General features: G+C 42.5%; 1 protein-coding gene across 1 annotated transcript; it reads right to left on the bottom strand.

The window, feature by feature from the left end:
* Window positions 1-226: 226 nt before the first annotated feature.
* mex3b (mex-3 RNA binding family member B) lies at window positions 227-5,529 on the bottom strand. The gene is made up of 2 exons (XM_046388012.1): window positions 4,858-5,529; window positions 227-2,965 (listed from the first exon to the last, which is right to left on the bottom strand). Exons 1-2 carry the CDS (start codon window positions 5,078-5,080, stop codon window positions 1,563-1,565), a joined length of 1,626 nt encoding a protein of 541 aa, XP_046243968.1. The 5' UTR covers window positions 5,081-5,529; the 3' UTR covers window positions 227-1,562.
* Window positions 5,530-15,206: the final 9,677 nt, after the last annotated feature.

The following is a 15,206-nucleotide window of genomic DNA, read 5'->3' as shown; positions in this document are numbered from 1 at the left end:
TAATAAAGCAGGTGATAAGTCCCCCCTCTGTCTGACCATTGCAGCCTACACTCAACAATTAGGCCACTGTGATAATCCTTCTACCTGCAAGCTTCCATTGGGAAGCAGAGAGGGGTCAAATGTTCAGAAATAGACAATCCTCAGTAGCCTCTCTGCTCACCTCTGTCTGCTCTGAACTCCAGCCAAATAAAACACAGCAGCTGAGGAAGAACACAAGAGGCAGACACCTGAATGTACCATTTTATTGGACTTATATAGAAAGACTTAAAAAAACATGAAGTAGCACCATTACTTAAGTTTTACCTTTTTTTTTTATCATGTATAACTTTAAATGTCAGAAAAATAAAACTCTTGATACATTTTCAAATCTCGTCTCAGCAAATATAATATTAGTATTTGACCATGAGGTTAAAGGCCCTTTATCATAAAATAAAATATACTTTGTTCTTAAACTTTGCTCAATAAAGTACATTTACGCTCAAGTAACTTCACCTACATATACATAAACAAGTGGTAAACAAATGTATTAAAATAGAAATACTAAAACTATAGTGGTGCAACAGAAGCCTGTAATTCCCACTGGAATCTAATTCATACAAATTTTAGAAAGCATAAACGGTTTCTTTGTGTTCAACTTACTAAGTTTTGTACATTTCAATGTTTCATAATAATATAGAATAAAATATGCTTTATATTACTGAATAAAAAATATGCTGGGTGAAGCAGATTTAAAAGACTTTTTTGCTGAACCTATAAAAACTCCATCCCAACAGAATACTGTCAAATGCAATACACATTTTGTGGACTTTGATTTCCTCCCACAGTCGTGTGATATTAAAATAATACAGTGATCACTGCCATAAGGCCATACTAAAAAATAAACAATATTTCAACCCAGCTACAAAAAGTTCACTGAACTTAAATTAAAATATCTGTAAACATCTTTGCAATAAGAAATATAATCTTTCAAGTCAAAAAAGAATAAAATACTTCAATCTGTATTAATGTCATTTAAAACTTTCAATTTGTGGAAATTGATTCTATACATATATATGTAGGATATGCTGTTGCTGTCCCTCACATGGTTTCTGACCTCGAGCTGCAGCATCTTTGTAAGTCAATAGTCCTGTTTGGCCAGAAGCCTTCCATGTTTCCCAGCCATGGTCTCCCCTCTTACTACATTCGATCGGCAAAACTGGAAGGCTCAGCCCTTTAACAGTCTACAGTTTGACCCACGTACCTCCACCCTGACCCCACTGTGCCTCTTCACTTCATAAATATAGGGTACAATTTACTAGAACTATTGATTACTATGCTGTAATATTTAAAACATGCACTTAGATGTTGAAAATATTTCCCAAAGCTACAGTATATTATAAACAACTACGAACGAACCCAAAGAGGGTGTCTGTCCCTTCTTCTGGATACTGCAGCCCCTTACATACATATGTATATCTATGTACACTTTCCAAACTGATGACTGGGTGATGCCATTAAAGCAGTATGAAGAGTCTGTTGTTGCTATTTTAGTCATTCTCACTGACAAGACAGTCAAAGAGTTCTTACGAAAATATACGTATAGCCTGAGTGACGCCAGTATGGCAGACAGGGCATTTGGGCTCACTCTTCTCACAGATACGATTGGCACATTCCATACAGAAGAGATTGTGCCCACAGGGGACCAGGGCAGCGATGACCTCGCTCTCAAAGCACACTGAACAGTCGCGGCTGCCTTTTCGGCTGGTGCCAGATGAAGTGGAAGAGGAAGAAGAGGAGGAGGATGATGAGGCAGAGGAGTCGCATGGAACCCCAGGGAGGTGAGGTCCCGACAGGGAGGTGAGAGTGCTGGAATAACCAGGGAAACTGAGCGGGCCTCCACCTGGGTCACTGCGCACCCTCCTAGCTAACGTGTGCTCAGTGGGGCCTCCGCTGTGGCTGTGGAGAGGAGGTGACAGTCTGGGCTGGGTACAACAGTTAACCCTTCTCTGACTCGCCACCATTCCGTTGGCATTATTGGAGTTAGCGGAGAACATGGCTGGGGTGGAGGTGGGGGAGCTGCCTCCAGTGGAGGAGGGAGTCATGCGACTGTCGTACTGGGACCACAGGAGGCCCGGTGGGGCTGGCGTTGGGTCAAACCCTGGCGAGGAGTCAAAAGTCAGATCAGTGCAGTCAGGTGAAATCACCTCACTTCCGTAAACAAACCCGTTGCCATTGGTGTTGACATTGATGTTGTTGTTATTGTTGTTGCCGTTGTTATTGTTGGTGGTGGTGTAGCTGAGTGCAGGGCTCGGAGGGCTGTAGTCAGCCATTCGTGAGCTGTTGTTGCCAAAGTAGGAGTCTGTAGAGGCGCTGCCCAGGGAGGAGGACGAGTCGTTGCGGTAGTTGGAGAAAGGTTTACGCACTGAGGTTGGAGTCATCCCAGTACTGGGCTTGGACCACAGAGTGGCATGCCCGTGCAGATCAAAACCCACATCAGTTCCGTTAGCGTGGAAGTCATTTTCATCCTGGAGTTCAATGAGGCCGCCTGTCCTCATGGCAATGTGGGCTTCGATCTCTTCACGTGCCCTGTCCACATTCTCCGGCATCCCCGTCACCTCGAAGACCGGCTCTTTGTCTCGGCTGGGTGTCACAATGTATGTGTGAGTTTGCTGCTGGATGCGCTTGATTGTGGCACCCTTGGGGCCTACAACCAGACCCACCACGCGGTAAGGCACCCGCACCTGGATGGTGGTCTGTCCAGGCAGATTGGGAGGCCCAGGGACCGGGGTGCCGCTCCCATTAAGACTGGTGTTTTTGTTCCTGGAGGCTCGAATCATGGAGAAGTGCTCTGCAGCAGAGATGATCTCTCTCCTGGCCATAGCTACATCCTCCCTCCTGCCTGTCACCACAAAAACAGGCTCCTCACCTCGAACTGGGGTCTTGATGTACGTGTTGGTCTTTGCTCGCAGCGCTTTGATCTTGCAACCTGAGGCATTGAAGCACAAGGCGAAAGTGAGGGCAGGTTCCACAATAACAACAGCTTGAAATAAGTATGTCACACGTCACTATTACTTATTCAAACAGCTGCTGGTTGTGTATTATTGTCTTTTAGAGGACCCGTGGGCCCAGTAATTGGGTGAAACCACCCTTTAGGAGAAGAACAAATTCAGACCACATGCTGCATCATCATAAACATGCAGTAGGACAGAATTAACTCACTAAAGAAAACGCACTTCCGGATCAATTCTGATCCTTGTTTGGTAAACTAATAGATGACCAAATCCGCTGATGCTAGATTCTCGAGTCTTATTTTATATTAATTACATTCTGGAACGATGGGAAAATCTACTTCACTTCATAGCCTAGCACTGGTGCATAAAGTTGCATTCCAACGCCCTCAAGCACATACACACGACTTTATGATCAAAATGGGACCCGCTGAGGAAACAGCCTCAGAAGAATGACATAATTAGCAGAGCAAAGCCATCTGAGTGGGACAGGGTGATGTAACCAGGGACATAGAGGAGGGTAAACTGACTTAAAGTCAGTCTCCACAGCCAATCTAAATGTTAAACATCAGTTCAGAGTGAGTTTGTGTCTAGTGGTGTAGGTTAAATGAGGACTGTTTTATGAGTGCTTTAAAATAATCCCAGGGGGTCATGGTTAATCCACATTATTTAATTCTACATAGATAACGTGAGAAAGGGGGAGGCTGGTAAAGAGTGTGTGTGTGTGTGTGTGTGTGTGTGTGTGCGCGGGTGGGGGGGCTGATGTGAATAGATTTACTTCATTGTGGAGGCTGGGAGTTAGTGGTTCCTTACAGTTACTTTGTCTTTCTGGGAACAACAACCTCGGCAGCAGCAGCAGCAGCAGCAGCAGTATTGCAGGGAGGGGAAAAGATTCCGCATATGTAACCAAGCACCAGTACCGCCCTGCAGCCCTACAGCTGGAGGACTGTGCAGGCACTGTCTGTGCAGCTATGGGCGTCTGCTGCCTGTACCATGGTAAGATCGTGGCCGTTGTCCTAATTTGATCCTGTGATGCTGGTCATCATAATCATAATCGATTTACAAGCAGCTCGTTAACAAAGCAAGATACACATCTGGGCTTACTGAGCGTTCCCTCTCGACTCACAGTTCGTTGACCTACATGTCCTAATTTACCAGATAATGAATAAAATAACCTGTCGTGTCAATAGTCATTGCTGTACTTCAAACTAAACGTTTTGGAAGTGCCTCTCCATTTAGTTTGGGTGAAGGGGGCTCACTTCGCCCCGTTACGTCCTTCTCCTTCTTCTTAACTAAACTCTGTTCAAAGGTTTAATAATTTAATGTGCATTTGCTTTCATGCAAAAGTATACACGTCACAAAATACGAGTTAGCATCCTAACAGAGTTAATCCGAGGTGTTCTTCAATTCGGCATAGACAGAATGATCCCACTATGCACTTATTTCACTTAAATGTCAACTTTTACCGTTGGTCTATGCCGCTCGCTGCCGCCCACCAATGTACATTTATAGAGGAGAACAATGTGTGACAAACTGGCAAGACGGTACAAAGTTCTCATTTTATTGAACTGATTACTGTCTTGCGCTATTATAGACACGCCGAATTCACGTTCGGCCTCTCTACATATTTAGACTGTTTTAGGATGCATGTTTAGGTGAGACATGAAACAATACTTTAAGCACTTGTGCAGACAAGGAACATTTAATATAATACATGCAGTGTTCTGGCATTCTGGTCCTCCCACACAACATAGCTCAGGACGTGCTCGTACCTGAGTGTTTGGGTGCATGGCTTTACTGCTCAGCAGCATAACGTGATTCTATGGAATAAACACAATTCGATGCTGTATTGAAATGTTGAAACACACACCTTGTCTGCCCACAATCTCAGCCACATGTTCGGAGCTGGGCACTGGGACGCATTCGGTCATGTTGACGCTCTTTTTCCGGGGCTCCTGGTTGTTGTCGTACAGGGGATTCTCGTCGTTGTCCAAGCCCAGCAGGGAGAGCTGATCTAGGGCAATCTGCAGTGCTCTCTGGTCGTCCAGTGCATCCCCCTGGACGCTGCTGTCTGCGAAGAGCGAGCTGGGCATCTTTGCGACTTTGCAGCGTTGCGGGATCAGATAAAAGGCAAAAGGAAAGGAAGGTAAAGAAGGAGTGATCTAAGGAAAAAAGAAAGGAGAGGGGAGGAGGAGGAGGGGAGAAGCACCGGACCCGGTTTTCAAAGACAATTGGTCAGTGCAAATAAATCAGTGCGACTGAGGGGGGGAAGAAAAACAGTGCAATGAGCTACAAAAAACATCCACCCCCTGTGTTTTCCCGATAGAAACTGGATGTCCCGGTCCGAGCCGTCCCGGGCTGTGCAGTCGCACGGAAAGACGGCGAAGCAAAAGCGTGTTTATTCCAAAGCCGGCGGTGGGGATAGTAATAATATTCCTTCCTGACAAAGAGCCCCTCCCTGGCTGGCTTCCCTTAGGTCCTCTGTTGCTTCTGTCTGAGTCCTTGCAGAGCCAGACAGAGAGATGTGCAGGTGACGTCACCACCTGGGCAGGGACGATGCGGCGCTGCGAGGGCATTTGCATATCCGCGAGCTGATTGGCTGGACGGGTGGGGGAGTGGGCGGTGACATGTTCATAGACACGCCCGTTTCTTTGTTGTCCTCTCTCTTTGTCTCTCACTCCCCTGTCTGAGCCTGTTTGTTCTTCATTCAAACAAGAGGGAAGGAACTTACAGTGCATGTATGTCCTGCCACATAGAGTTAGAAGTTACAATGATGGATATTAACAGTAATGTGAACATACAGTCAGCAAATGACATACAATGTGTACATTAGTTTCCACCTCCTTGCAGGGTACCATCTGTGGCTGTACGCAGAACAATACTTTTTATGCGGCATCACCAGTCCCATAAATCAGTCTGTTTTGATTTCTGTCCTTAAAGTTTTATTTCAGTTTGTTCACATGTGGTCTCTATGTTCTAAATATCACCATTGAAAATGGTCTTACGCTACACGATAAACGGTTATGCTAACACAGAACATGAAGACAGGGAAAATTGTAGTGGTTGATGTGACAACAGAAATGAAACCACGTGTTCAACGTTTTGAGAACAGAAATCTTCTGTTACACAAGAGCCTGAGATGCAGATCTCCAGGTAAGATTATTTTAGTATTTCTGTTTATTCCCAGTGAGAGTTTTAGCCTTACCGTAGTGGCTCCAAATGTGCTTTTGACTTTCATTCACAAGCTGAAGAATTAAGTATTCTTTTCTTGACCGTGAACATAATTCTTCTACTACTTAAGCTAGATAAAAACCTTTACATTCCCTGAAAAGAAAAAAAAAATAGCTGACACAAAGCTAAACACAGCGTTGACTTTCTGAGCTCATGAAAAGTTGGTGTTATTTCACATCCCAACAATACAGTATTGTGTGTCAGCAGTAGTCAGTGGTGAGCTTAGAATGTTATCATGTGGCTGTGGTATCACTACAGTCTTCTAATTATGTCATATTACTTCTGTTCAGTATTTATTACACAATAATAACATGTAATAAAGTTTGAAAAGGGCATTTTAATAGTGTCAAGAAACGTTATTGTCATTGTACTGCAATGCAGCCGAGCAAAACCACGGCACTCCTTGATATAATATACCATAGACCCAACAATGCAGTCTCAATGACAACAGTTTGCATATGATCTGCCTTTTATTCTCAGTGCAGTGTGGTATGATGAAGCCTAAATGTTAATAACATTGCAGGGTGATGGGCCGTTGGCCTTTGTGGACGGCCATAGACCGAGAGAGGCAGGAGAATGATGGAAGCGGAGGGGGCGGACAACACAAAGGGGATTTCAAGCCAATTCAAAACCGTTGAGACCAGAAGCACTTTGCTTTGTCACCTCACTCCTGGAGCACAATACCAATGCTAATGAGGGACAGCTCAGGAACTAGAGGAGGCGATGGGATGGGACCTTCTTGTTAATATTTGACACATCAGCTCCACAGTATTAACCCCATCCCCATTCCTCACAATCCTAAATCTATTCATTTCAATGCAACCAAAGGATTTCCCATACTTTGTTAAATCCTAGACTGCAAATAGATGAACACTCATTTGACAAGGTTTTGACTCATGGAGAGAAATTGTGCTACCGGAAGTGAGTTGGTGCAGGATGATCTGACCATTCTTTATTTAAAGTTTTGGTCATTTCCAAAGAGATGCTGTGAAATTTGTGCAAAGACACACACCACCTGATCAATCCCAATTTTATTTCTGAAGATGAAGTTGTAAATGTGGTTACCAGTCCTTCTCTACAGTGCTTACTGGATAATACATGACAAGTACTGATCAAAATGAATGAATAAAGTACCCAAAGTGTTGAGGATTTGAATTCAGTTCTTTGGTCTGCATCTGCTTTTTCCTGATTTGACATTGGAAACTCTTTTTAGTTTGAACTTGAACTATTTTAATAACGAGAAAAGAGGATAAAATATTTTTCAAGGTTTGGTTCTCAAACTTGACTTGACTTGTAACCTCTGAAACAAATGTATACCTGCTTATGTCTACAAGTCGTGAGATGTTCAACTAAAGGCGAAGTCAAAGTATCAAGTAACAAAATAATAGACTGAAGAACATGTTAAGAAATAAACATGACTTTGTGCAGAAGAAATGGTTTTTCTTCTTTCTCCCTCTGGCTGTCTTTTGTGACTCTTTAGATTTGTATTGCAACCACTGACTAATCCAAAATAACCCAATATAAGAATATTAAATGGGTGTATACCTGTACATATCACAGTGTAGTCTTTCTACTTGAAAAATCCACCTTTCAGCCACTGTAGTCTTGTAGAAATGCTGATGTGTAGGAGATAAAATTAAACACAAAATTAGCTGACACAACAATCTCACTTAGAGTCCAAAGCTGATCATTTTTCTGGCCACTTCAACAATTTCATAAATAAGTTCAATTTAAATTACTTCCAGTTTTTTCTTGCAAGCCTCCAGAACTGCTGCAGGCTATAAAGCGGGAGTTGTGTAGCGTTTACACCTATCACAATGCTATTATTATTAACATCTGGAATTATCCAATTTCAGCCAGTAAGACAGATATGATCATGTAAAATAAAGTATTGGAATTACTTAACAAAGATAATGTCAGATAAAGTGCAAGATGTATCAAGCCTTTCTTTTACTGATGCATTATTTTAATAAATCTCTTAATCATATCATGCTATCTCAGAAGAAAATTTGATATTTATGGATTGTATAATCAGATAATTATCTAGCTGAGCAAAGCTACTGACAGTTTGTTTGAATAAAATCGTTGTATTGCCACCAGCAGCACCCTACCCTGATTTATAGACAACATTCCAGAAATCACAGTGGAACAGAAGCATCTCGAGCTCTACTCCGCACGGAATGCTTTTTGCTGCTGAGCTTATCTACATTTCCATGTTTCTATCATGCATTTGTGTTCAGTTCTGCTGCAAGATTCTCTCTTGTGACATCAAGTGCTGCTGAATTGAAGGAAGAGCCTCGTGTTGTTGTGGCATTGCATAGGCCCGCAGTGTGTCCTGCACCTCCACCGCCGATTGCAGCATCATTGCTGATATTTGTTGTTTGGTATTAGGAGTTAGCCAGCTGCTTAGAGGCGATTACCCGTATGCCTTTTAATGAGAGGAAGAAAAGCTTAGCCTGCTGTGACCCAGAGAGCGACACAGACAGACAGGGCTTAGTGCTCGCCCTGCCAGTCGCTGTGCTGTAGCTGCAGGGCTGCAGACACAGACACTGGGTCACCGTAAACAGCAGGTCGCAGGATACAGCCTGTCTGCACACTGCTCTGTCACACTCTGACCTCATGGACACACATCAATGCATACTGTGGAGGCTTCCTGCTGCATCTACGGGTTATGCAGATGGCAGTGGAGCTGCATCAGTTGGTCAGTTAATTGATTACTTGTAATTTCTTCACCACTATTTTGCTAATCAATTAATGGTTTTGACACAAGAACAAAAAAAAAAAAAATCTCTGATTCCAGCTGTGATTCAGCTGTGAGTGTTTTCTGGTTTCTTTATTCCTCTGTGGCAGTAAACTGAATATCTTCAAGTCGTTGGACAAAACAAGATATTTGACAATGTCACCTTGGACTTGATCAAAAAATTGTTCATAATTTTCGGACATTTTGTGGACAAAATGAGGTTTCTACCTTCTAAAAAGCAGTTTTTCCTTGCCACTGTTGCCAAGCACTTGCTTATGGGGGTTTTATTGGTTCTCTCTGTACTAAAAACTCAATTTAAGAGTTTGGTGTCATGAGAATACTTTGTTGTGATTTGGCGCAATATAAATAAACTGAACCAAATTGAGTTGAATTCTTACTTTTCGTGTGAACAGCCAAGTGCAGCAGTGTGAAGGAAAGGAGAAACTGTCTAAAAGCCTATGCTGCTATCCCCATTGGCGTGAGTCATTGTCCAAGCTACAAAAGACGTACAAGACACAGAGGTGTTTGGAGAGAGGCTTGGCATGTTGGACGGGTGTATGATGGCCCTGCCTTTGAGTGTGACCATTTAGAACCTTTATTTATAAGACAAGTAACAAGCTAGTTTGTGTGAAGCATACCAGGGCCTTAGGGGTTTCATCCATATTTTCAGGGTTTTGAGGGTATCATTACATAGCAATTTAAAAGATATATTTCCCTAGTATTTTTTGGTTGGAGTAGAAACTCAGGCACAAATGAAGTAGATTAAACAACCCAATGAAAGCCAGCTGAAGAAGACATACAAGTGTGTTGTAAACTGCATCTCCTGAGGCTGTGGAATAAAAGAGGTGGTGGCGGCACATGGTGACATGGCGTGCACCGTAAGAGACGGCGAGGAGCAGACGCAGATAGAGATAGAAGGATGCGGCATGCTCATGTTTTTAAGGACCAGCTGGCACACACACACACACGCTGAAATATGATGTCTTTCACTACATGTTATTTCTTTTTCATTGGATTTTTCTTTTGTGGCGCTGTAACAGATGAGCTGTTGGTTTGTGGCAGGTTAGTGGGAGAAAACTGAAGCATGTGTGCGAGGAAGTGTAAGTGAGTGTGTATGTGAAAGCCACAGATTGGAACCCAATCCAGACTCAAGGTTAGACAAAGGCAAATGGGACACACTGGTTTTGGTTGTGGTGCATGTTTATGCTAAGAAGTTTCTTTCCTTACAGGTTTTTACGTCACTGGGTACAACGAGTGAAGTGAAAGGTTTTTTGTTCTAACCAAGGGAATCACTTGGTTTGTATTTATTCATCTTTCTGTCTCTAATCCACAGTCTGCAAAAAAAACAAAACAAACAAAAACCCTTGAAAGAGTTGAGCTGAAAGATGAGAGCTGTCATGGGTGATGTCTTCTGTAGGATGGAACCGTGTTTGGAACAAGAACATAATTGGTGCGTTCTTTTCTACACAGATTTCAGGACAAAGGAAAGGAAACAGGAAATTTCCTATTCTTGTTGACAGCTGGAGACATAAAGGTAACTGAAGTTGGATGTGAGCTCATCAGTATGCATGTATTTTCTTTTTGTGTGTGTATTTTTCCATCTACTCCTCTACAGCGCTGGTTTTCATTCCACAGACGTACAGTGGGGCGGTCTGCTTTAAAGTGTTTGAAGCTATAGAAATGGTGCAGGCTATGTGCTTGGCTCTGCAGGTCTGGATGTAGCACTGTCTGCCTTTTCCTCCCTTCTCTCCTTCTGCTTCTGCCCATTTCGATCTTCTTCTCTCATCCCTCTCTCCCCCATCTGCTTCTTTCATGCCTCCCCCTCTCTTTCTCCTTGCTCCCTCCTCTCGTCTTCCTTTACATCTCAGTGTCTCCTCCCTCCCTCCCCTCTTCCCTCCCTTGCTCGCTCTGACACACTGAACTGAAGTGGCACTGCTTCCCTGCGCTGTGATTGGCTGCCTGCCAGACGCTGGCTGAGCCAAGCAGCACAGCAGCAGGGCAGCTGGAGCCGCCGGCCCACAATGCACCACAGCGCATCGCTCACCCTCCTCCTCCTTCATCCCACCATACCCTCCTCCTCCTCCTCCTTCCCCTCAACAGCCAGCCACATCCAACCACAACCCATTTCTTTGTCTTTTCCTCCCTGGCTCTTCTTCTCCTCTCATGTCCAGTCAATAACTGATCAGCTCATGGTGTCCTGACCATGACCATGATCTTTCCTCAACCTTAACCAAGTAATGTTCTTTTAATCGTGACTGCAGTCTTTTGCAATCATCAGTCGTTCCCTTTTTTATCACTCTCTGTCAAATGTCCTCATGTCTCCTTAATGTTTTTGACCAACATCTCCAACAATGCTCTCTCTCACTTGGCCGCTGTCTCGCCCCGGTGTCACACTTCTGCCATCCCATCCTCCCAGAGATGTGGACTCAAGTTTGCATCTTGGGTTCGAGTCGCACTTACTCGTCCTCAAATGACTTGAGACTAGACTTGGACTCAAGATTTGGGACTTGTGAACTTTTTTTTTTTTTTTTGTCACAATAACGTTAAGGTAACGTCTGACAAGCACAAACTTAATGTCATTCCCTCCATCATCATTATTGTTACACATTGGGTGCGTGCAGCCACAGTCACTTGGTAATATGAAACGTTAGTGCCTAAGGTCCATTAGCAAACATGCTTTAGCTCAGATCAGAAATCTAACGTTAGCTTGCTGCTTGCTTTGTAGCTAAGGAGGTTAACTTGAGTAGATGGGCATTTTGTTAAATATTTTGAAAAGACGAGCGTTTGCTTGCCACACTGGTTTATATACCATGCTACACTTGTCTTCTCCCTGCTGTTCTATTCACTGTTATAGACACTGAGACTCTGTGCTGAGCGTTTGTTCAGTGATTGTGATTGATATCAGGTGATTCTGTTGTGTGCTCTTTTTCTTGCCTGTCGCGCATGGAGAAATGCCTTTCACCCCGCACTGCTCCTCGGTGGACTGTCACAGTGCATAACCTTCGTCTCCTCACAGCAGTTGCCTTTAGTTGTTCCCAGCATTCGTGGAGAATGTTAAATTCTATGCTGTAGAACTGGGGCACGTACGAAGTTCTCATTACGCATGTCGCAGTGGCTGGACTTAATTTCATATTTCATGACTTGACATAGCCTGTTTGAAGTGATACTATACCAAACAACTAATCAGCACCAATACTGTTTGCCAGCAGACAAAGGAGTGATGATGGTACATGCTTTGAATCCCTTAGATGCGGCTATGCATCATTCTCAGCAGATAGGATGGCATGCAGCAGACTACAGAATGTTTATAACAACCATAGCAGACTCACTACTTGACTTGGCTTTGACAAAAATGGCTTGTGAGCATGTCTGCCTCTTCCTCCTATTAACATGAAAGTCAGCTCAAATATATGTAATCCAAAAGTAATACAAAACCTGTTGTAGAAATGTTAATTTATATAATATATATATATAATATGACATGTATGAACTGTGATTTGCAAGGTGCAACATTTTATTCTGAGTGATATCAGGGCTGAAATGTTCCAGAGAGAACCGCTAATTTACTTTTTTTGCAGAATTTAATCAATTCCCCTCCACAGACACCCCTCCAACCCCCACCCGTATCCCACTCCGCTTTACACACCACTGCTCGCTGGTCACTAGGCAGCCCAGCGGGAAACCCCTTCCCTCATCCTCACTCAACTCCTCTGCCAAATGAATATACAAACCCGGTGTATAAACAGTTATGGGCTAGGGAGGAGAAAAAGAAAACGCTCCATCACTTCGCCCCCTGGCTCAGCAGAATTTAATGGCCTACCTTTATGAATGGAGTAAAGAGAAAAACGAAAATACATTTTAAAAAAGCAGCCACACTTCAAAGAAGTATTTTTCTGGGCAAACAGCCTCATCTCAAAGTGCTGAGACCAACCCTTTGAGATGTGTTTCCTGCATGTAATTTTCAGTGTTTCATTTTCATATCCTGGTCAATGATGGATTAGTGTACTTAGTGCTACAGTGAGACAGATGAATGGTTTTGCAGATGTATGCTGCTGATACTCGTCTCTGGTTGAAAATTTTTGGATGGAATCAGCTATTTCAGGTAACTGTGTTGGATGCTGGATATACTACAGTGGATATACCATTTGTTTTCTATTGAGTTAATTCTACTGAAAAATACTGGCTTCCACTTATTTTAGATTCCATAAATAAAACAAAATATATAGATAGGTATAATAATTATTGGTATGATGTATAGATAGGCCATTACATCATTCTTAAATGCATGTTAAATGCATAATGAATTGGATGTAGAAAAATGGGACTATGGTTAGGTCTGAAAACACATTTTCTATACGATGCGCTACATATCTTCATATCTGCTGACATTTTGTCCAAATGAGTGTGAAATAAATGTAACACATAGTTCCCTGAAGATTCCAACAAGGGACCAGAACAGTAGTGTGCATGTATGTACACACATTGATTTGCTAACAATGAAAAATGAATGTTGTGCCAGTGTACGTCTAAAGGTGATGACATAAAGGTTGATAGTTAGAGTCTAAATTCTCAATTTCCATAATGCAAGAATGTCTGTATTCCTTAGAAAACAAAATCACTCTAATACAGTCACTGTGCAGTATACACCAAGTAAAGTATAGCTATTGGTATTGTTACTGACCTCAAAAACTCGGCATTGGTCAAATCCCCCCTCTGCAGCCAGAGAGCTGCAGGCGTTCCTATATAAACATTAGATCATGGTTTCTGGCTCGCTTTGGGTGGGGCTGCCTGCCCAGCCGCAAGCAGAGATGAAGGGATGGTAGGACGGATGGATGAAGGGATGGATGATCGCTTAGGGCAGACTGGCAGTGATGTTACATTACTGACTTGGAGACAGAGAATAGGCTCTGAGTGATGTTTCCATGGTGGAAATCAGATCCTAATGGACTGGAGAATGGCACCAGTGGGCAAGATCCAGCAGTGCTAGAGAGCAGAGCCTGCATCCATTAGTGTGTGATTCAGATAACATACAGTCAGCTGTAAGGCCTCTTTGGTGGCACCTTAAATCACCATAGAAAAATGAGTTGTGATCATGTTTTTGTTGTTTGTACTGCATGTTCACACATGCTATGTATTAAAAGTTCTACTACTGTTACTACCATTACTAACAACAACGACAGTAATAATAATAAAGATATGGAATATATATTCCATGATGGTACAGAACTCACAAATGACACATACAAGTAGATGAAGACGATGCAGTTTATGAAACTAAGAAACAGGAAGTGACTGATAAATTGCAACTGCAATAGATGCAAATATCAGATGTCAAATATCTCTGAATTGCTGACTTCTTCTTCATTGCAACTAAATATTTTCCTTGTCAAACTTAAGTAAAGGCTAAATGCTACATGCATGCAATAATTCTCTCACACATTAACTATTGCCTCACCATTGTCCCAAACTTGAGTTTCCATATTAAGGCCAGTAGACTTAAACCAAACGCCTAAATGATACATTTTCACCAGCTTCTTTTCTCCCCCTTTTTGTCATTAGCTGTCGAGCAAGCCCAGGGACACTTACAGTGATGATGTTAAATGCTGATTGTTGATTCATGTGTACTGCCCCCTGTCGACAAGCTAAAAAATCATAAATTACAAAAAGTTCTTTATTATTCTCAAACTCTCCTTTGCTCTAGTTCCTACAAAAGCAACAGAGGACAATATTAAACTTTTTAGGGAGACAAATTACTGTTATATTTTTTGCCAAGAGCACCACAGATAAAATTCCATTGATCTCTGTTGCACTGTACTGAGCATGGCAGAGGAAAAATATTTTTTTGTAATTTGGGTAAAGTAACGTTCTAAGGAGTTTGTTAAACTGTCTCTTCATGATGTGAGCACTCATCCAGAGGGACTGTCAGATACAAATTAATAATGGGGTGGGGTAATGTGGGTGGTTGGTGACTCAGGCTGCCTCCAAAACGTCACCTGCCTCCAGCTCAGCCACTCACAAAACTCAGTTGTAAAAGTCGGGTTTCACCCTGTAGAGGGCAGTTGTTATGCATATTTATAACACAGAACAGAAAATTAAAATACTTTCCACCAAAATATCAAGATTTGGCCTTGAATCAATCGGTAACACTGCTAAATAGCTATTTAAATTGATTTTCAGCAGAAAAAATTGGTTTAAGGGTTTAGTTACTCTTTAAAGTAGTTTTCTAAAGTAGTTTTACCACATAAATT

Source organism: Scatophagus argus, chromosome 1 (assembly GCF_020382885.2).
Source record: "Scatophagus argus isolate fScaArg1 chromosome 1, fScaArg1.pri, whole genome shotgun sequence".
NCBI lineage: Eukaryota > Metazoa > Chordata > Actinopteri > Scatophagidae > Scatophagus > Scatophagus argus.
Note: the sequence above shows the minus strand (reverse complement) of the source record. Positions and strands in the feature narration are given on the sequence as shown.

Coding starts and splice junctions, on each gene's coding strand:
- mex3b (XM_046388012.1), bottom strand. CDS start 5,080: ATGCCCAGCTCGCTCTTCGCAGACAGCAGCGTCCAGGGGGATGCACTG. Junction 2,966..4,857: donor TGAGATTGTGGGCAGACAAG/GTGTGTGTTTCA, acceptor TCAATGCCTCAG/GTTGCAAGATCAAAGCGCTG.